At 45.1% G+C, this 22245-nt stretch overlaps 1 protein-coding gene across 7 annotated transcripts in view; it reads left to right on the plus strand.

The window, feature by feature from the left end:
* The window catches only part of SYNDIG1 (synapse differentiation inducing 1), a 196772-nt gene that overhangs the window by 58098 nt on the left and 116429 nt on the right, over positions 1-22245 (plus strand). For all 7 annotated transcript variants that reach the window (XM_055372363.2, XM_063702427.1, XM_055372364.2 and 4 more), the window contains one exon: positions 16131-16688. In XM_055372363.2, the coding sequence (XP_055228338.1) occupies positions 16209-16688 (480 nt within the window). In that variant the 5' untranslated portion in view covers positions 16131-16208. The remainder of the gene's footprint in view (positions 1-16130; positions 16689-22245) is intronic.

A 22245-nucleotide genomic window follows, 5' to 3' on the forward strand; every position in this document is an offset into this window, starting at 1 on the left:
GATTACATTTTTTTTTTTCTTAGCTGTGTCTATTCTGCTGTTTAGATTCCAAATCTTCCGTTGTGTTTTTTACTTCAACAAAAATATTTTTTGCTTTTTGAAATTTACATGTTTCATTTTTCTATTTATTCTGGTAGTCACTTGTCACTTGCTCCTTCTTGTGTTTTATTTATGTAAGTATTTCATGAACAATTGTTCTATACTTTCTTCTCACTATAAAAATATGTAAAGTCCTTGATGGTCCAGAGTTGTTCTTTTCTTTTCTTCTCTTCTCTTTTCTTTTTTTTCTTTTATTTTCTTTTTTCTTTTCTTTTCTTTCCTTCCTTCTTTCTCTATAGACTCTCACTCATGGTGGCATACAGTCTTTTGTGCGTGATGATCTTTCTCAGCTCATTATTTGACCTTACTCTGTGGCTAAATTGGGGAGGGGGGCTTTGTCTTAGAGATGTTTGTTTCTATTCTGCCTGTAATGAGGAGCCGTCACTGAATTGGCTCTATTGCAATCGACAGAACAGTGGTTCTCAGAGTGTGGTCCCTGGATCAACTGCAGCAGCGTCACCTGTGAGCTTCTTAGAACTGGAAACTTGGGTATCTCTTTCCACCCTGAGTAAGGAACTCTGTAGCCTGGCAACCTGGGGCTTAACATGCCCTTCAGGTGATTCAAATGCATGCTTAAATCTGAGACCACATCCGTAAAGAATCTTAGCTTAGAATAAGGTTCAGCCTCAACTTCTCTATCTTGTCTTTCTACAAGGCTATATAACTTACTATTACTGTTACTGTTGATGCCTAAATCAGTGCAACTCTGCCCCTTCAAGTAATCTTCCATGGAAGAGCGGTGATATTTGGAGATTTTCCTTCGCAATCAGTAATGTCTCAAAGTGTGTTCTAATCCTGAATCTAATTTTGTAACAAGAGAATCTCTCAGAGCATCTAGTCAATTTTAATGCTAGAAATAACAGTTTGTCCATTGACTTTTAATTTCACTGATGTATTTTTATTTCTAAAAGTCCTAAATCTTTCATTTGTAAAGCATCCTAAGTATGGTTGTTTTATAATCTTCATCTGAAAGTGTTAATACCTACATTCACTGTGGGCTAGATTTGTGATATTTCTGCTCACCCTTGCTTATTTCTTCCTGTGTTTAGTGCTTGTCTTAGTTTGCTTCTGCTGTTACAACAAAATACCACACAGTGTAATTTATCAATAATAGAAATTTATTTCACACAGTTCTGAAGGCCGGGAAGTCCAACATTGAAGTGCTGGCAGATTCAGTGTCTGATAAGGACTCACTCTCTTCTTCTAAGATAGCACCTTATTGCGTGTCCTCTGGAGGGGATGAACACGGTGTGCTCACGTGGCAGAAGCGCAAGAAGGGGCTAACTCTCCCCCTCAAGCCCTTTTGTACAGGCACTAATCCTATGGGCGAGGGCTTAATCACCTCCAAGGGCTCCACCTCTTAATGCCATCACCTCAGGAATTTAGTTCCCACATATTAATTTTAAAGGGATACATGCATCCAAACCATTAGCAGTGCTCATTTCCCTCCCTTGAGTCCCAAACTCAGGTTGTTTTCTGAGACTATCCGTGGGCATTTTCTAGTCCTGTCTTTAACATACATTATCCTAGAGGACATTTGCATTTGCTTCTGCCAAGAATCACAGTGGTGGATTCCCAGCCCCAAACACTACAAACTAAGTGTTCAACTGTGTTTTTCAAGGCACATTAAGAGTGTGAAATCTCAGAGAGAGTGTGAGTGCAGGCTTGTGGTTAGAAATTCTCAGAGATGAAGCCCCTCTGGCCCTCCTCCAAAGGAAAAAAAAACAGTTTTACCCAAAATAATTTTAGAGGTGAGAATGCGTTGAAGGCTTTCTCTTTCTCTCCTTCAGTGGGTGGGGAGGAAGACGTCTTGGCTGAGTCTGTGTCCACATTCACAATCTTATCAGTTAAATCTTTGGTCACATGGGAGCCTCTGCATCTCTAAACCATGGACTGTGTGTGTGGGAGGACATCACTGGTGTTGATGGTAATGATGACAACGGTACTGGTGACATTACTTGTACCAACAGTGATGTTATTGTTAGTAGTAGTGGTGATGGTGATGTAATGGTGGTTGTGGATTTCTGGTAGTGATGGTGGTGGTGGTGGTGGTGGTGGTGGTGGTTTGGAAGAGATGATGGCTAGGAATCAGTAAAATTTTTCTGTAAAGAGTCAGATAATATTTTAGGCTTCATGGACAATATGGTCTCTGTCACAACTGCTCAACTCTTCCCTTGTCGTGAAGAAGAAGCCATAGACATATGTGCATGAATGGTTGTGGGTGTAGTCCAATAAAACTTTATTTATGGACACTGACATTTGAATTTCACATAATTTTTGTGTGTCATAGAATATTCCTATTTTCTTCAACCACTTAAAAATGTGAAAACCATTCTTAGCTTGTGGGCTGTACAAACGCAGGTGTTAGATGTATTTGTTCTGTGGCCTTGATTTTCCAAATCCTGGCAGTAGTGTCAGCAGTGGGGATGATGGTGGTAATGGTGATGGTACTGTCAATAGACAGTTTCAGTGGTGGGGATGGTGATGGTGGTGGTGATGGTAGTATTCCCGGTGATGGTGTCAGTGGTGGGGATGGTGATGGTGGTGGTGATGGTAGTACTCCCAGTGATGGTGTCATGGTGGGGATGGTGATGGTGGTGGTGATGGTAGTACTCCCGGTGATGGTGTCAGTGGTGGGGATGATGATGGTGGTGGTTACGGCAGTACTCCTGGTGATGGTGTCAGTGGTGGGGATGGTGATGGTGGTGGTGATGGTAGTATTCCCGGTGATGGTGTCAGTGGTGGGGATGGTGATGGTGGTGGTGATGGTGTCACTGGTGGGGATGGTGATGGTGGTGGTGATGGTGGTATTCCCGGTGATAGTGTCTGTGGTGGGGATGGTGACGGTGGTGGCGATGGTGGTATTCCTGGTGATGGTGTCAGTGGTGGGGAGAGTGGTGGTGATGATGGTAGTACCCCTGGTGGTGGTGATTATGAAAATGGCTATGTCAGTGATGCTGATTGTGATGGTGATTGAAGTTCTGGAGGTGATGGGGTAATGAAGGTAGTGATGGCTATGGTGGTGATGGTGGAGATAATGGAGATGGCGGTCATGGTGAGGGTGGTGGAGTTGGTAATGGTGGACATGGCAGTGTCACAGGGGAAGAAGCTTCCTCCCTCCACATTATCCTTAAAAATGAAGTGGAGACTTACAAAGCTAAAGGGAGTTGGCACAACTTTTAAAAGCAGCAATGGTCTGAATCTTCAGGTTTTCTTGTTTCCAAAATCACATCATATCTGCTATATATGTCTGACTGCTTGTAAATCAGATTTGGAGTTCCTGTGGATTGTGACCCAGTGGTGCTGTGCTATGACAAAGCATCACTCACCAGCAGAAGTTTGGGTTGGCTTTGTGAACAGGAAGTCCCAGGCCACCAAAAATGTTACATAGGATGATGTAGCATTTTGCAATTGTAATGTGCCATTTAAATGCTAAATAGTAATAACTCATCTGGTCCCAAATGTTTCATTAACTCTCTCCACTGCCAAATCACAGGCTTTTCTGTGTGTGCTAAAGGCAAATTTTAATTGTTTTAATGAGGGTTTGCAAGCAGCTCTTTTCTCTCTACACTTGGGCCTTGGTGAATTACACATATCATTCGCTTAGCAGTAGGGAAGTTTTACTATTTACACAAAAGGCTTCTAACAGTGTTAGGGTTTGGGAAAGACCCAGCACCTGGTGCCCTCCTAATGCCTTGACAAATTGAGCTGTATAAGAAGGGTCAGGAGCAGCTGTACCTGTCAAACATGCCAAACACTCTGGCTAAATGAAACTGCAATTAGTTTTGTGGGGGGTTTTGTTTGTTTGTTTTTTGGTTTTTTTTTTTTTTTTTTCGGAGACGGAGTCTTGTTCTGTTGCCCAGGCTGGAGAGCAGTGGTGCAATCTCTGCTCACTGCAACTTCTGCCTCCTGAGTTCAAGTGATTCTCCTGCCTCAGGCTCCTGAGTAGCTGGGACTACAGGCGCATGCCACCAAGCCCAGCTAATTTTTTTGTATTTTAGTAGAGACAGGGTTTCACCGTGTTGACCAGGCTGGTCTTGAACTCCTGAGCTCAGGCAGTCTGCCTGCCTCAGCCTCCCAAAGTGCTAGGATTACAGGTGTGAGCCACCATGCCTGGCCTGGAATTAGTTTTATTTTCTCCTTCAGTTGCATAGGTAGCTGACTTCATTCTGTTTCTACTTGGACAGGCTGCTACAGAGATGGTCTTATATGTTAAATATGACTGATACTGCACAATATAATCGGCATTCGAGGTTTCTAATTAGCCACACAGGCATGGACATGGAATACTATGTTGTGAAGTTCCTTCCACTCTATACAGTAACAAATCATAAACCAACAGTGCAGATCTTTAAGTCATTCTGTGAAAGGAGTAGGTATGTTTAAGAAAGGGAGATGGGTGGGTGGTAGGGTGGGCGAGACATAGACTTTTTAAAAAAATCTAGACTTATTCACAGGTTCAGAAAAAAAGGAAAACTAGTAAGAGAAAGTTCTGATTCTCCAGTTTTTCTGTATTTCTTTATTCATGCATTTGTTTGAAAATAATTGCACTTGCAATCCTGGTTCCCAAAACATTCACTGGATTTTTTTCTAGCCAATTCCTCAGAGCAAAACCATCTATTAAACATTAGAGACAAGTTTGAAAAAAAAAATGCTACTTGTAATAAGTAATCATAATTTCTTCATGGATAGGTCCATGTATAACTCTGTCACTTTTACAATGCATAATTCCCCCTGGAGCAGGCTGGCCTTCTTCACAGAAGGTGTGTGCTATGTGTGCTACGTGCAGGTTGAGCATGAAATTGCTCAGATCCCATTTCTGGTGGGGAAGGTGGCTTCTGCGTGTGCTGGTTTATTCTGCTGGGACACTCGGCATGCAAAAGCATCTGCTGTATTTAGGGGACTGAGTTTTTCTATCTCACAGTGAGTAAGCAGGCCCAGCCTGCAGCGTTTTCTTCCATTGGTGGGTAACAGAGGCTGCCTCCAGCGGGATTTGTCTGGTCCATCTAATGCCTCTGCTTCCTGAACATCTACTATGTTGTCACTTTGTGTTCCAGGCCATATACAAAATGCCATTCCCTCACCCCAGAGGTACTGTACCACTGAGGGCTTTGTTTTTAAGGTAGTTTTATTCTCACTATATACCTGCCAGAAAAAGAACACACTGTCTTATCAACCATTCAGCCAAAGAGCTGTAATCATAATTAGCCCTGTATTACACAAGATCTAAAGGATAGCAACCACCATTTCCCCCCAAAATGAAAGCACAGTGAAGGTAAACACAATGCAGTGCTTCCGTACCGTGGAATATGAGCCCGCCATGAGAAGAAATGACCTCAAACACATCATGCCAAGTGAAAGAAGGCAGTCATGAGAGGCCACATAGTGTATGATTCCAGTTATATGAAATGTCCAGAATAGGCAAATCCATAGAGACAGAAAGTAGATCAGTGTTTGCCAGGGGCTGGGGAAAGGAACCACATCATGGGCATGGGGTGACAGGAATGTTCTGGAATCAGATAGTGATGAGGGTTGCACTGCACAACTTGGTGAATATACTAAATCTCACTCAATTATACATCCTTAAATTTGGATGAATTTCATGGCATGCAAATGATATTTCAGTAAAGCAATTATTTTAAAAAATGAATGAAAGAACTAATTAAAGTTAAAGAAAGCAACAGAGTTGGGATCTTCCTGCACTCCCAGCCTTTCAGCCGTGAGCATCCATGCGCGGCCCCGCAGCCTGAGCTGTTTCCCCAGCTTTCCAACAGAGACCTGGGGTCTTCTGCTCCATGAGGACTGTAAGACTTGGAGTCAGAAATGCCTGGGCTCAATCTCCACCTATTTCTCTTCGTATCTTTTCTATCTGCATTTAGATCAACAACTGTTAGGATTTAGGACCTTGTGGAATCCAAAAGACATCACCAGGGCACATCCTGGAGGTTGCTGGAGCAGTCATTTTCTTGGGAAGGGGTTTGGGGGGTCTGAGACTTCCTTCTCCTGGGTCTCAGAAGCCAGGAAAGCTAACTGTTCCCCAGCACGTGGGAGAGAATCCGTCTTTTAGGGGCAGGATTAGATTACTCCGCCTTCTGAGACTGCTCTGGAGGACCAGAATGCCATTGAGCACTGAGGAGTCATTCTCCTAGGAACTGAGGACACCGAGACATGCTCTCCCTGCAATCAGGCAGCTTATACGCTTGCAGAAAGAATTAACTGTCCTGGCCTGTTTCTAATTTTTGTTGTAAGACGTGTTTGTCCACGTAGGCACATTACCTTCCTCCTTGCAGGCTGGGAGGCCTTCCAGCTCTTTCTGGTGGTTTCTGCTTGGATCTGTGAAGGCAGATACTTACCCCCTTCTCCAGTTCTGACCACAGAAACGAACTGCAGTCGTCTAGTAATATTTACAGAGCTGTGGGTTTACAGACATACAAGTTGGCCTGCTTAGTTTTCTTGTCCATACAGAAGTTGTGATAACACCTCGCAGGCTTGTTGACAATAGTCTGATGCCTTGGGTTTGTCCCCAAGAAACAAGCTTGGGGATGAGAATTTGGGAGAGGAGGGGATCCCGGGAAGCACCATCGAGGACCAGGGAGGGAAGGCCATAGACAAATGCTGTGTTGTACAGCAAGTTGATCTCTGGGGGGCGCTGGGGAAGTGTGAAACACCAGCCTCCGAGCTGTCCCACCCCAGGACAAAGGTGCTGGGTGCTGATGGATCAGCTTCTCACTGTCACTGGCTGAGGCTGCACCAGGTGCCATAGCCCCTTTGGCCTGGCCTGACCTGTATGTGAGCTGTGATAGCACCATCAGTCCCTGGGATGATGGGAGCCAAGGCACGGGGTGGGGCACCCACGGATTCAGCCCCTGTGTTAGTCCATTTTGCATGGCTATAAAGGTATTCACCTAAGCCTGGATGGTTTATTTTTAAAGGAAGTTTGTTTGGGCTTACGGTTCTGCAGGCTGTACAGGCACGGCACTGGCATCTGCTCAGCCTCTGGTGAGGCCTCAGGAGTTTTATATTCATGGAAGAAGGTGAAGGGAAGCAGGCACATCACACGACAAAGGGGGAGCAAGAGAAAGAGGAGGGGGTCCCAGTCTCTTTTCAACAACCAGCTCTTACAAGAGCTTATTACCCTAGGGAGGGCACCTCGTTCCCAGCCCCACCTCCAACACTAGGGATCACATTTCAACCTGAGATTTGGAACCCACAAACATCTAAACTGTAACAGACCCTGGTTGATGTGACTTTGTCATCATCCCTTTCCCTAATCCGAGGGCCTAAGCTAGAAGCAGGGGGCCCCCACCTCAAGCCTCCACCCCTTCCCTCCCTCTGGGGCACTCAGGGAAGCCCCAGGAGCCTGTAGATCCTACCTGGACTCCTGAGGTTGTCAGCACAAGCCCCGGGGCTCCTGCCTGGCCAGGCCTGTGCCCTCCCTCTCCTCTTTTCTGAGCCTCTGCACAGGTCCCTCTGCTGGCCTTTGCCTCAGGGCCCAGTGTGCTGGGCAGGGATTTCCCCCAGCCGGAACAGTGCCCCTCGGTCTGGCCCTGGCTAACTCCTCACCCCGTTCAGGGCTTGCCGTCAGCGGGTCTTCACAGGAGATTGTGCCCTGTGTTTGTTCCCTCAAGGCAGCTTTGTCTCGCCCACTGGTCACACGTTGGCGCTCATTCAAAAAATTGTCTTTCTCCTGTGCTGTGTGCAGGGTCCCTGCTGGTGGTCACCTAGGTCCCCAGCTACACCCCCACACTCAACACACTACACGCTGCCTGCACACGGTAGGTACCCACTAAGTGCCTGACAGGTGGATGCATGGAAGTACCTGCCACATGCTCGTGGTGTGGTAGGGGCTGGACACGGTGCGGCTTCCTTTATTCCCTGGGTTTGAGGGAGGGAGTTCTGTTTTGAAACTTTTATTAGTGACATTGCATTAGGACTTGAGGCCACCTCTGCTCTGAAGAGCTGGCTTTTGTCCAGCTGGAGTATTATTTTGTCACCAACCCCTGGATGGTTTTCACTTGCATTGAGAGATGATTGTCACTTGGTGTGGGGTGTGGTGTTTGCTGGTTTAGGTTTAGGAAGCTTCCAACACGCAGAGCCATAAGAAAACAGTGACTCTTTACATGTTATGATCTTGGTTTCAGTAGGCCATTACCTTGAGTTAAGACAGGGATGAGATGGGAACCATTGCCAGTTCTGAAGCAGGACCGTAGTCGTTTGCCGATGTTTTCTGCTGGCTTGTGTGCAGACACCTCCTGGTGAGAGCACAGGAGTAGCTCTTCATGTCAAAGGGAAGATGTGGGAAATTGCTTGATGAAAATCCAAACCTCATCACTAAATGTACAGCAGTGTGCTTTCCTCCTAAGTACTACTGAATTTCTGGCTAGAATAGTTCCTTCCTAAATGGAAGGTTTATTTATAAATCAAGAAAAGCTACTAGGGTTCAATAACTTAATCCAAGATAGACGGGCTTTTAAATTACACATCTCTCTAGGTGTCAACCTTAATCATAAACAGAGAGAAGCTCTCTAAAAGAAAAGATGTTTATCTGGGCATAAAGCTTTGCAATGGGAACACACATGCCATAGTAAACTGTGTGCACATTCAGGGAGGTAAAAGAAGACAAAGGTTTTTCATGAAAAAAAAAAAGGTGAAGATTGCACAATTGTTTTGAAGTAATTATCCTTGGCTATAAAGATTAATAACAAGGGTGACACCACTCTGAGTCTGGGCGGGCAGTTGCTGGGCAGATGACCTCGCAGAAGTGTTTTTTGTGTAAAATGCTGTGGGTTTTGTAGTCTTGTTATTAAGCATACAAGCATGAGACCCCTCTCTTCATGGCCTCCCCTGGCTCTATTTGTCAGGGCTTTCTTAACGTTACTGACTCCATTTTGATTCTGACAACTTTCACTGGGGTACTCAAAACAAGTAATTTTTCCTCATTGATGGAGAGTTCATCTGTTTTCATCAGTGAAGTTCTTGACACACATGTTTGAGGATTCATTCGTGGCTGGTATTGGCAAAACATCACTCAGTTATTCATCAAGTGCTAGTGGAACAGATGAGTTGTACAGGATGCATCATCAGAACTGCAAGGATGGTTGAGATCATGGCTGTGATGGGAGAGCCTGCAGTGCAGCCGCGATGCCTTGTCCCCAGCAGAACCAGAGGGGCGTGGCCATGCTGTCATCCAGGCCTGAGCTGGGCAGCATGGGAGCCCAGATGACCAACTCTGCTCCAGAAAGAGGTGATGTCTGAGTGTGGCCACGGGTGAAATTACCGGGGAGCCACATTCCTGTGGGTGTCAGCGCACTCAAAGGCCAATTCAGAATGGACATTTGTCTCCAGAGGCAGGGAGGAGTTGGGCATCCTGAGTCTTGCTGTGTTCCTCAAACACTCTCCAAGCAAGAAAGGCCCCACTGAATATGTCAGTGCCACCCCACTCAGGAGACCCGGCTGCCTGGATCAGCTCCTTCAAGGCACTAAGAAGCGCTGTCTGTCTGGCTGGGAGCTCTCCCTGGGCATATTGGAGATAGCCTCAGGCCCCACAGCCACCTCTGTGTTAGAAACCGGGTGTGCCCTTCCTAAATATCCTCTGGGTTACGGCTGCTTACTCAGGTGAGCCAAGCTGAACAGCCTTCCACACACAGCCTGGAGAAGTGGCTGTACCTGAGAGGGACAAGTGAGAGCCCCAACGCACTTTCATTCGTCACTCCTACTGCCAGCATGGTCTCAGGCCCCCCGTGTCTCGCAGGGAGGACCCTGTGGTCTGAGCTGCTGAATGTGGAATCCTCCAGCTGTGGGATGAGGCTACACATTTTGCCTCCTCATAACCCATTTTTCAAATAAAATACACAAAGCAGGGAACCATCACTGGGGCTCTGTTGGGTCCTGGACCCCAAAGTTTCCTGGAGGGCATCACACCCTTCTTACTGCCCAAAAGCACTTTGAGCAGTAGAGGACCACTGCATCTGTCAGTTGTCCACACCACCAGGGCTTATTGTGCTTCTCCTTGTACCCATTCTTCATGCTGTTCACACATCCATCTGCCTGAACTGCCTCTATGATGATCACATCCCACTTAAGCCTTTCTTCCACATGCCTATTGCTTACTATGAGCCTCTAAATGAGACCCGCCCCTCCTAACTTTATCTCTCCAGCCTCCTCCTCTGCTTCCTAAACACTACCTATGCTGCTCCCTCTGCCTGGAACATCTCACCTGCACAGCTTAACCTGTTGATTTTTTCAAACCTCTCTCTTACAGAAAATTTCAAACACACATGAAAGGAGAGAGGATTCTCTAAGGATTCTCTAATGAATCACGTGCACCCATCAACCAACTTTGGTGGTCAGCCCACAGCCAGTCTTGTTTTCTCAGTGTGGTGTACACTTCTACTTCAGTGATCAGTCCACAGCCAGTCTTGTTTTCTCAGTATGGTATACAGCACACCTTCATTCATCACTCCTGCTGCCAGTCTTGTTTTCCCTGCATGGTATACACTCCTCCCTCAGTGGTCAGTCCACAGCCAGTCTTGTTTTCCCTGTATGGTATACAGCACACCTTCATTCATAACTCCTGCTGCCAGTCTTGTTTTCTCAGTATGGTATACACTCCTCCTTCAGTGATCAGAGATGGTCAGAGATGACCCCAGGTAATGGCTGTCAGATGGGGCTCCAGATGGCACTGCTGGTGGGTTCATTGGGGATCCCTGCTGTCCCACATCCCATGAGACAGAGAGGTCATTGGCAAGATGAAAGAGGGATGCCTGATCCTAGAGCCTCATGAGGCTGGAAGTGTACTTGAGGGGGTACACTTTGGGAGGTATTTTCTGCCGTCACCTGTGGTTCCTTGACTTTCTGCTGTCATCTGTGGTTCCTTGACATCCTAGGATGTGAAGGAGGAGGAGGAATTCCAGATGAGAATTCCAATTGAGATGATCAGTGGTCAGCGCACAGTCTTCTTTTCTCGGTATGGTGTGCACTTCTCCTTCCTATCCAGATGATTTTAAACAAGTCCCAGACAGTGTATCTTTTATTTGATCTGTAAATACTTTAGCATGAATCTCCACATAGATAGCTCTTCTTTGTATGTTTTATTTTAGTTCAGTTTGAGTTTGTCTAATTTTTTATTATGTTAGCATAAAATCTACAGTCTTAACAATTTTTAAGTGTACAGTTCGGTGGTATTAAGTACACTTATAATGTGTAACCATCACCACCATCTATCCACCATCTATCTCTATATCCCTTTTCATTCCATACCTATTAAATAATAACTCCTCACACCACTTCCATCCCCTGGAAACCATACTTTTGATTACTTTTGAGTACTTTTGATGACTCTAAGTACCTCATATTGATGGAATCATACAGCATATGTCTTTATGTGACTAGCTTATTTCACTTAGAGTAATGTCCTCAAGGTCCATCCATGCTGTGGCCTATGTGAGAATTCCCTTCCTTTTTTAAGACTGAGCAATACTCCATTGAATGTAGATAGCACATTTTGCTTATCCATTCATCCACAGACACTTGAGATGCTTTCACATTTCAACTATTATGAATAGTGCTGCTATGAACATGGCATGCAAGTATCTCCTCAAGACCCTGTTTTCAACTCCTTTTGGTATATATCCAGAAGTGGAATTTCTGGACCATATGGTAATTCTATTTTTAATTATTTGAGGAACTGCCATACTGTTTTCCAAAGCGACTGCACTGTTTTTCATTCCCACCAGCAGTGCACAAGGATTCCAGTTTTTTCACATCCTCGCCAACACTTGTTATTTTCCGTTATTTTTTTTTAACAGTAGCCATCCCAGTGAGTATGAGGTCATATCTCATATGTAGTTTTGATTTTCATTTCCCATTATTAGTGATGTTGAGCATCTTTTCCTGGGTTTATTGGCCATCTGTATATCTTCTTTGGAGAAATTTCTATTCAAGACCTTTGCCAGTTTTTGAATCAGATTATTTTTTATTTTTGAGTTTTAACCATTCTCTATATATCCTGGGTATTAATTCCTTATTAGATATATATGATTTGCAAATGTTTTCTCCCATTCTGTGGCTTACTTTCTTACTCTGTTGATATTGTCTATTGATGCACAAAAATTTCTAAATTGTTATGAAGTCCAACTTGATTTTTCTTTTGTTGCCTCTGCCTTTGGTGTCACATCCAAGAAATCATTGACAAATCCAATGTCATGAAGCTTTTTCCCTGTTTTCTTCTAAGAGTTTTATGGTTTTAGATTTTACATTTAGGTGATTGATTTATTTGGGATTGGTTTTTGAATATGGTGTTAGGTAAGGGTTCAACTTCATTCTTTTGCATGTGGATATCCAATTTTTTAGCACCATTTGTTGAAAAAAAATGTCCTTTCCCTATTGAATGGTGTTGGCACCCTTGTTAAAAATCATTTGATTGTATAAGCAAGCGTTTATTTCTTGGCTCTCTATTTTATTCACTTGGTCTATATATGTGTATTTATGCCATATCACACTGTTTTGATTCTAGTGCCATTGTAGTAAGTCTTAAAATCAGGAGGTGTGAGTACTCCTACTTTGTTCTAAGTCCAGCCTGAGCTCCTTGAGATTCCATATGAATGTTAGAATGGGTTTTTCTGTTTCTGCAGACAACATCATTGGGATTTTGCTACTGATTGCACTGAATCTATAGATAACTTTGGGTGGTACTGACATCCTAGCCATGTTAAGGTTCCCAATGCATGAATATGGAATGTCTTCCCATTTATTTGTGTCTTCTTTAATTTTTTTCAGCAGTGTTTTGTTTGTTTGTTTGTTTGTTTTTGAGATGGAGTCTTGCTCTGTCACTCAGGCTGGAGTCCAGTGGCACGATCTCAGCTCACTGCAACCTCTGCCTCCTGTGTTCAAGAAATTCTTCTGCCTCGGCCTCATGAGTAGCTGGGATTACAGGCGCCCACCACCACGCCCAGCTAATTTTTGTATTTTTGGTAGAAATAGGGTTTCACCATGATGTTGGCCAGGCTGGTTTCGAACTCCTGACCTCAAGTGATCCACCCACTTCAGCCTCCCAAAGTACTGAGATTACAGGCATGACCCACCATGCCCTGCCTCAGCAATGTTTTGATGACTTCATTGTATGAGTCCTTCACCTCATTGGTTCAATTAATTCTGAAGTATTGTGTTCTTTTTGATGCTATTGTAAATGAATTTTAAAAAAATTTCTTTTCAGATTCTTCATTGTTAGTATATAGAAATGCAGCTGATTTTTTGTGTATTAACTTTGTATCCTGCTACTTTGCTAACTTCATTTATTAGTTCTAACAGATTTTTTTGTGGAATCTTTAGGGTTTTCTATATGTGAGATCATACTTCTTCCTTTCCAATTAAGTGCCTTTTATTTCTTTTTCTTGCCTAATTTCTCTGGCTACAATTTTTAGTACAGTGTTCAATAAAAGTGGGAAAAGTGGGCATCTTTGCCTCGTTCTTGATGTTACAGGTGCTTTCACCATTGAGTATGATGTTCACTGTGGATTTTTCAAATATAGCTTTTATTTTGTTGAGGTAATTTCTTTCTATTCCTAGTTTGTTTCATGTTTTTATCATGAAAGGGAAAAGCATCAATGCTTTTCCAGAAATGCTTAGTAGAAAGGCATTAAATTCTTTTTCTATGTCAATAGAGATAATTATGTATTTTTTGTCTTTCATTCTGTTAATGTGGTGTATTACAATGATTGATTTTCATGATTTTAACCCTCCTTGCATTCCAGAAATAAATCTCACTTGATCATGGTATATGATTCCTTTAATATGCCGCTTAATTTAGTTTAGTAGTATTTTGTTGGGAGTTTTACATCAGTGTTTATAAGGCATATGGGTCTGTAATGTTCCTATGGTGTCTTCTCTGGCTTTGGTGTCAGGGTAATGCTGACCTCATGGAATGACTTAGGAAGTGCTCACTTCTCTTCAGTTTTTTTTGGAAAAGTTTGAGAAAGACTGGTATTAGTTCTTTAGATGTTTGCTACAATTCACCACTGAAGCCATTTTGTGGAAAATCTCTATCTATTGCCATGAAACCCCAAAACTCTTTGACTAAGACAGAAAAAATCAGAGCTGAAAGGGACCTGAAAGCTTTCCTTGCTCAATCACCCCATTAATAGTTCCACTTTCATAAGCCACTTGCCCACAGTCAGATATTTAGTAGCAAAACTAGGGCTGAATCTCTGGCCTCCTGACTTTTAGTAAAAAGTGTTATTTTTACCGTGACAGTCTCCAAGTAAAAAAATGTATATGTGTTTATGTAGAATATAAAATTTGTATAGAATATGTTGTATACCTACTTTCTGACTTATATTTTTCTTTCACAACCCCTCAATTTTCCCACTTACCTGATATTCACCCCGACTCATGGTTAGCTGTGCATGTTAGTAACTCCCCAGGAGAGTTCTTACAATAGTGATATAGAAAGAGACTAAGAACTAGGGACTCAAATGCAAGGCCACAGAGGCCCCTCCTCATCCCGTCTCCTCCTCCAGCTGCCTTCTTCTATAAAGAAGCAGGTGGAGCATGACTGGCCAGTGATGCATTTAAGGCGGCTTCCTCTGCCAAGCTCAAAACCAGACTCCCAGTCTTATAAGATGACGACACGGGGAACTCAGTGGTTGATGCAGCCCAGAAAGTGTTTGGTCAAGAGAAGGGAGCATGCTAGACATAGCAGAGACTGCTTATGCAGAAATAAAGAGTCAGGCAGGAGGCTTTCATCTCTGTAGCTACTGGTTCTGAGTATCATCGACTGAGAAAAAAATAAATAAATAATCCCACAAAAGTTGTAAAGGGAATTGGAAGAATAGTAGCACTGTCCTGGGGCAAGACTCCAGAGTGCATTGGTACAGAGAGCCATGTGGATAACCCTAGATGGCAGCCTCGTTAGAGGCATTCTCTCTCCTCCCATCAACCCAGTTTCATCTCTGAGCGGATGAACCCAGGCCCAGGGAAAGGCTCTGAGCAGGTAGGAGTGGGTACCAGCAAACATGGAAGGAAGTGAGCTAATGGGAATTATGAAGCAAAGGCAATATATATGACAAACCAGTCTGTGTTGAAAGAGATATCGAAGGATGCGGAAATGACAAAATAAAATTCCACTAATTTTGATCCCTTTCATTCATACTTAGTCATAATTTATGATACTCAAAGTTGAAAAAATTCACTTCAATAAGAAAAAAGGTTGTTCTTTTAAAAAAATAAATTGTTTGACATAATTTGAGTACATTTTAAAATTTAGTAAATAATCAGTTGTAAAATCAACTTGTTCAGCAGGCCAAAATGTGCACTGTACACTGTAGCCCAGCACCTCCTCAGCTTTAATGTGCAGACTCATCAGCTGGGATCGTGTTAAAATGCAGATTCTGATTTAGTAGGTGCAGGTGCTACTCAAGATTCTGCATTTCCAACAAGCTCCCAGCTGGTGCTGATGCTGCTGGTTCTCAGCAAATTCTGAGTGGCCAACTATAGAGAGCACCCTAGGAGACCAAGCTGTGCCTCTCTCAAGATGCCTCAGTAGCAGATTCGTGTTTGGGACTTGACACCTCAAGATCATCACTAAGTAGAGATTATTGCAATCACATAATTTCCTGCTTGAATGAACAGCCATGTACCTGGGAAGAGCTAATCGCCTTTATAGGTTTGCAGTTCTGTTTTCCTGTGGACTTGTCAGATGCTAATGTGATTGGGTTTACCTGTGGGTTTCAGGATGTCTGCTAGCAATCAAAGGTTCCTCTAGGCTGCAAGGGAGCCAATTCCTGCAGTCTCCTTCATTTGGAAGCAGAGACTTTATAGAGATTCAGGTAATCGATTTCTGCTAACTCTGGCTAGCCGCCCCCACGAACCCTTTTTAACATTCACTGAATAGGTAGGACTGCATTTTATCTAACTCTCACAGTTACTATGCGTTTATCAGCTGGCTGGTACAGTCTGAAACAATGTGGGTCTGGGTGATTAGCTTGTTTTCAAGTGTGATTCTCTTGTCTCATCTCTGTTTTCTCCTCCTCCAGGAGAAATGGGTTCCCTGAGACAAGTGTAACCTACATGCCCAGCCCACCAGCCTGACGCCCAGCTGGGGAGAGAGTACCATGGATGGCATCATTGAACAGAAGAGCATGCTGGTACACAGTAAAATCAGTGATGCTGGCAAGAGGAATGGTTTAATTAACACCAGAAACTTGATGGCCGAGAGCAGAGATGGTCTGGTGTCTGTTTACCCAGCGCCCCAGTACCAGAGCCACCGGGTGGGGGCCAGCACAGTGCCGGCCAGCCTGGACAGCAGCAGGAGTGAGCCGATGCAGCAGCTGCTGGACCCCAACACCCTGCAGCAGTCAGTGGAGTCCCGCTACCGGCCCAACATCATCCTCTATTCAGAGGGCGTGCTGCGCTCCTGGGGGGACGGTGTGGCCGCCGACTGCTGCGAGACCACCTTCATTGAGGACCGGTCGCCCACCAAAGACAGCCTCGAGTACCCGGATGGGAAGTTCATTGACCTCTCAGCTGATGACATAAAAATCCACACCTTGTCCTACGATGTGGAGGAGGAGGAGGAGTTCCAGGAGCTGGAGGTCAGAGGATGTGTTTGTTAGAGGCCCTCTAGGAATGTGTGATGGGGATTCTAGGGAGGGCAGGAGCCATGAATGCCTGGCAAAAGTTAGGGAATGAAACTAGTGTGCAAAAATGCAGAAACCAAAGGCAGTCTTGGTGCCCTTCACTCTTGAATGCTTGTGGAAGATAGAAGGAGAGGAAAGACTTAGATTAACAGAAACCCAGGGGTGCTTCAGTGGTGATTCTGGTATGAGATGACCCCAGGTAATGGCTGCAGATGGCAGTGCTGGTGGGTTCATCGGTTTTCCCTGCTCTCCCGCATCCCATGAGACAGAGAGGTCATTGACAAGATGAGAGAGGGACACCTGATCCTAGAGCCACAGGAGGCTGGAAATATACTTGACAGGGGACACTTTGGGAGGTGTTTCTACTGTCACCTGTGGTTCCTTGACTTTGCATTCCACAGTTACTACTGAGAGATTGTTGATAGAGCTGAACCGTGCTAGAAGAAAGTGTAGGTATGTAGGTACTGATAGCCTGAAGGGAAGATAAGTTGACTTCTTAGATGACTCACTTCTTTAATGGACTGGAGGGCAGGTGACAGCATTTGAATTACATGCACAGAGATGTACACACTGCACGTTGGATATAGTGTGGTAGGCACAGTGGTTGCTGGGTGTGTGGCACATTGTCCCCCCAGGGCAGCACCAGTGAGAGGGTGAGAGCAGCTGCTGCAGGCCATGGACTAGCGGTTTGCTGCCCATGCCTCCCAAGTCATTCCACTGCAGTGAGGCCAGGGGTGTTTTCCCAGGACGCGATGTCAGGGAAACACGTGCCAGGCTTTCCGTCAGTTTGGTGGGGAAGGAAACCGCCGAGCAGGTCCAACCTTCAGAGGCAGTGTGTAGCCAAAAGGGGAAGGGATGTCTGTTTTTCACTAAGGTAGGCGAGAACATTTTTGTAGGTGGAGAGGAAATGTTCAGAATGGAAAATTCAGGATCGTGGCCAGCGGCTGGGGAGTGGTCTTGGGGAGGCAGGAGCTGAACTCCAAGCATGTATGTGTGAGAGCTGGCCTCTCAGAAGAAGTCCACATGCTGGCGTGGGAGAGAAGAGAAGGGTGGGGTAAGGGAAACTTTGAAGGGCTCTCGGTTGAAGAGGAAGAAAAGGAGGGGTTCGTGTTGGCTGAGCATCAGCACAGCCAGAGAAGCTCCTGGGGTGTGAGGAGATTGCAGACAGTCTAGAGCAATGAACTGGGGGAAGTGCCCATTCTAGAAAAGACTCCTGGAGAAACTGCCCAGCTGCAGTATGAGTTCGTGTGAAGATCTGGTCAGATCCAGGGCTCTGTGACTTTCTCCAGCCGTGTGGGACCATCTTTAGCAGGTGAGGCTCCCTTGGCAAGGTGCACTCTGCCTGGAAGGTGGAGGAGGCAGGAGAAAGCAATAGGGAGGAAGTTTGGAGCAGAATTTCAGACCCACAACCATGGGACTCCACACTTGATAGAAAGGCGGGAGAAATTGCAAGGGAATGACAGGCCAAGGAGAGACCAGAGGATCAGGATTGGAGAGACCCCATTGAGAACCAGGAGCTGAGAGATCCAGCGTTAGTCAGGAGGGAGGATTAGAAATGGAGACAGAAACTTTGGCACAACTCCAGCCGGTGGAGCCCAGGAAGCCCACTGGCAGGGAGTGGAGAGTCGTGGCATGGAAGAGGACCAAGACGTGATGCCTGGGCATCTGCACAGGCCCCAATGCCCTCTGGTGACACCTGTGAAGGGAGGGTGCTCACACTGCAGCTGTGGAAAGTTGGGAGCATGCTTGGCTTCTGTTCAGAAGCCTCTGCCCCGTCTACTAAGTTTTCCAAGATCTGAGGGCTTTGCTGAAAGCAAAGCGTAAATGCTGTCCGACTTGCATGGCATGGAATTAGAGAAGCAGATGCACGAAAATGCAGCCCCAGGAGTTATGGGAATGGAATACCCCATCAGCTCTGAAGAGGGTCTGGGGCCCTGAGCTCAATGCGGGGTTCAGAAGTCATCACACAGGCAGGAGCCCTCCCCCGGCTGAGTCTTGAGGATGAGTAAGAGGAGGCTTGAGGGGAGCTTAAATAAAAGCTAGGAATGGGTGGGGGCAGACACAGAGTTGTCTGTCTTAGTAGGTCCAAGGCTCTGACAAGTAGTATAGACTTCTGGGGAGGTAACCTTTCCCACCCAGTCCTGCTCCTCTGATCTAGCAGCAGAAGTGGAAGCCCACCAGAAACAATTATTTTACTAATACAGCAATAAGAATCTTTAGTCATAATAACGGTGCCTACTCTGTATTAATATTTCTAGTGACTTTTGAATATAACGTAAGATGGAGCATGTTGGCATTTATACTAAAGTAACATCGATGAAACAGCAAGTTGTTTACTTAGGCACTTTAGTGAGACTTTCTGGTCGGCTTCCAAGGAACTCACCTGGACCAAGAAATGGCCCCTTCCACAGGCTCTGAGCAGAAGGAATGGAGACACATTATGGCTGCTGTTGCTTCTACATGTGGCTCAGGATGCTGAGGAGGATTTCAGAGCCTCACCACAGTGGTTAACTTCGTCCTTTTTCTCTGAAAACAAAGATTTTCTCAGAAACATTCTTACAGTATAGCTATGGTGCTTTTCATTCCATTCTTCGGTAATTAACAAAATACTAATGACTGGTTAGAAGTGTCATTGAACATGCGGTAGCTGTTCTTTGGTTTACTCTTTTCTCCATTCCATTAAATAATAAAGGGTCATGTATTGGTTAGCATTTGCTGCATAACAAATCACCCCCAAAACACAGTGCCTTAACAACTCTTTCTTCAGCTTATGATTTCTGAGGGTTGGCAGTTGAGCTGGGCTCAGCTGGGTGATTGTTCTGCTGGTCTCACCTGGGCTCACTCACTTGTCCATAGCTAGCTTTGATAGGCTGGGAAGCCAGCCTCTGGCTGGCTGTTGGCTGCAGTAACAGAGGTGACTGCATCACCCAGCTGTCACCCATCCTGTCCCAGGCTTCATTTTTCGGCAGCCAGAGAGGTGGGGCCCACTTTGTGAGGGCTTGTCAAGTCTTTGCCTGTGTCCTGCGTGTTACTATCTCATTGACCAGAGCAGGTCCCACAGCCAAGCTCAGTCAGTGTGGGAGAGACTGCTTAGGGTCACAATATAGGGAAGTGATAACAAATTGGGTGCCAGTACTGCAACCACAGAGCCAAAAACCATAGACTTTTGGCATCATTTTTTTTTTCAGATTGTCTAACTGAACAGAATGACAACTACTGAAACAAAAGAACAGTGAATACTGATCTGAGCTCTTTCCAGAAGGCAGTTCTACTCAGACAAAAAAGAAAAAAAAAATGTGATTTTTAACTTCTTTGAGTATTGTATAGCTTCACTTGGTTTACAGCAAATGGATACTGTTTCCCAAATAGTGCCATTTTCAAAAAGCCATTGCCCTGGTTCAGAGTGGGGCCCTCTCATTGCCCTTGTTCAGAGGGGGCCACCTCATTGCCCTGGTTCAGGGCCCCTCCCATTGCCCTGGTTCAGAGTGGGGCCTTCTTATTGTCCTGGGTCAGAGCAGGGCCCCCTCATTGCCCTGGTTCAGAGCGGGGCCCCTTGTTGCCCTGGTTCTGAGTGGGGCTCCCTTGCTGGAGCTCCTGGGCACTGGGTGGCTGGCTGTGTTTTCCCCAATCACTTTCCCAAGACAGGTGCATCCCTGGCATTTATGAAGGAGCCTCTCCAGGTCCGAAGAGGTCGACCTGTCTGACACATGTTTGCAAGGGCATGTGGAGCGTTCAGTTTGCCTTTGAGGTTGTGGTAGTAACAAGAACAGGTTCTATGGCTAACTTTGAGAATATTTATGGGAGGTTCTCAACTATTCAGCAAGTGTTTATGATCTGTCCTGCTCCACCTTAAGTCGCCAAGTAGAGCATGGCTTGACATTAGACAGGTAGATGTAGGGGGACCTCTGGGGCTTTGCGGGAGTGCAGAGGTGCCATGCCGCTCATTATCTAGTGCCACTGCGCTCAGGGTGACAAGACAGGCATCCTGTGGGGGTGCCCTCAGGGCATCCTGGGTAGTGATAATTGGGCCTGATGTCCCACAGCCCAGGCCTCTTCCCAGGTATGTGAACACTGCTTCATCCAATTCCCAGCCAGTAGCTAAAAACTGCTGTCTCTGGGAATACCAGCAGTGGGAAGCCACTTCTCCTTTCACACAAATAAACTCAGAGAGACTTCAGGGACAAGTAATGAAGCAGGTCTACAAAATATACAATTTGAGTTTACAGCCATGAAATGAAGTGGATGGAGTCCAGGTGCAGAGGCCTCACCACCCTCCTGCCCTTAGAGATGGTTACCAGATGTCGAATGGCACTTACCTGTGGCAATGCAAAACCTCTCAGACCCGAAGTATATGACGGTCACCCCCTAGAAGCAGTGCCCACGGGGGCTGAGCCTTTTCTTCACTGAAGGAAGAAGGGGGAAGGGAACGCTCATCGGTGGAGCACCTTTTCTGCCAGGCCCTCCAAGTGCACTTGGCCATCGAATCCTCGAAGCACTTGGGGATGGGTCATGGTGCTGTCCTCGTCCTACACGTGGGGAGACAGAAACTTGGGGTGTTTCCAAGATCACACACGTGGCTCTGCTGTCAGCCCTTGGATCTGAGGCAGATCTCCTGACTTTAGACTCTGTCTCCTCATGACGACGCTGTTCTTTCTACATTAGGGGGAAAAATGTGTTCCAGTAAACTTCTGTTTCAGCATTATGCCAGAGTCCAAGGACAAAGCAGGAAGAGACGGCACCAGGACCTCACTTCTGTGAACTCTCCGCCAAGCTTTCCAAGGCCTTCCAGTCTGTCTTCCCATGTAAAAACTTGAAAGCTGTTGGAGGACACAGAATTCTATAACTGCAATAGAGCACTTTACATATACCTCAGTCATAAGTATGGAAAGAGGGGCGAGGACTCAACACACATGTGAAGAAAACCCAAAAGCATGAATGAGACAGAACAACAACAAATAGAACAGTTGACCCAGAGGAAAGAGAAAGAGTTCAGAAAATAATAAACAGCATTTTGAAAATTATTTTTAGTATCTCCAGAGAGATTTGAGGTGCTGCTGATTTGGGTGGAAGGAAATTTGGGGGTTTTGTTTTGCTCATTTGTTTGTTTACCTCATAGCACTGGCCAGAACCTCAAATACATTGTTTAGTGTGAGTGAACGAACATCCTTGCCTTGCTCCTGATCTTAGGGGGAGCTTTTAGCTTTCATGATGAAAGGTGATGTTTTTGTAGTTCTTTGTAGACACTCATAATCAGGTATAGGAAGTTCCCTTTGTCACTACTTTGTTGAAGAGGTTTTTTATTTTATTTTTTATTTAATTTTATTTTTTAATAGACAAATAATAAACGGGATATTCATATTCATGGGGTATATAGTGATGTTTTGATACATATAACATATGGTGATCAGATCAGGGTAATTAGCATATTCATTATCTCAAACTTTGATCATTGCTTTGTGTTGGGAGCATTCAATAACCTCCTCTTAGCTATTTGAAACTGCATAATATATTA

Source organism: Gorilla gorilla, chromosome 21 (genome assembly GCF_029281585.2).
Source record: "Gorilla gorilla gorilla isolate KB3781 chromosome 21, NHGRI_mGorGor1-v2.1_pri, whole genome shotgun sequence".
Classification (NCBI taxonomy): Eukaryota; Metazoa; Chordata; class Mammalia; order Primates; family Hominidae; genus Gorilla; species Gorilla gorilla.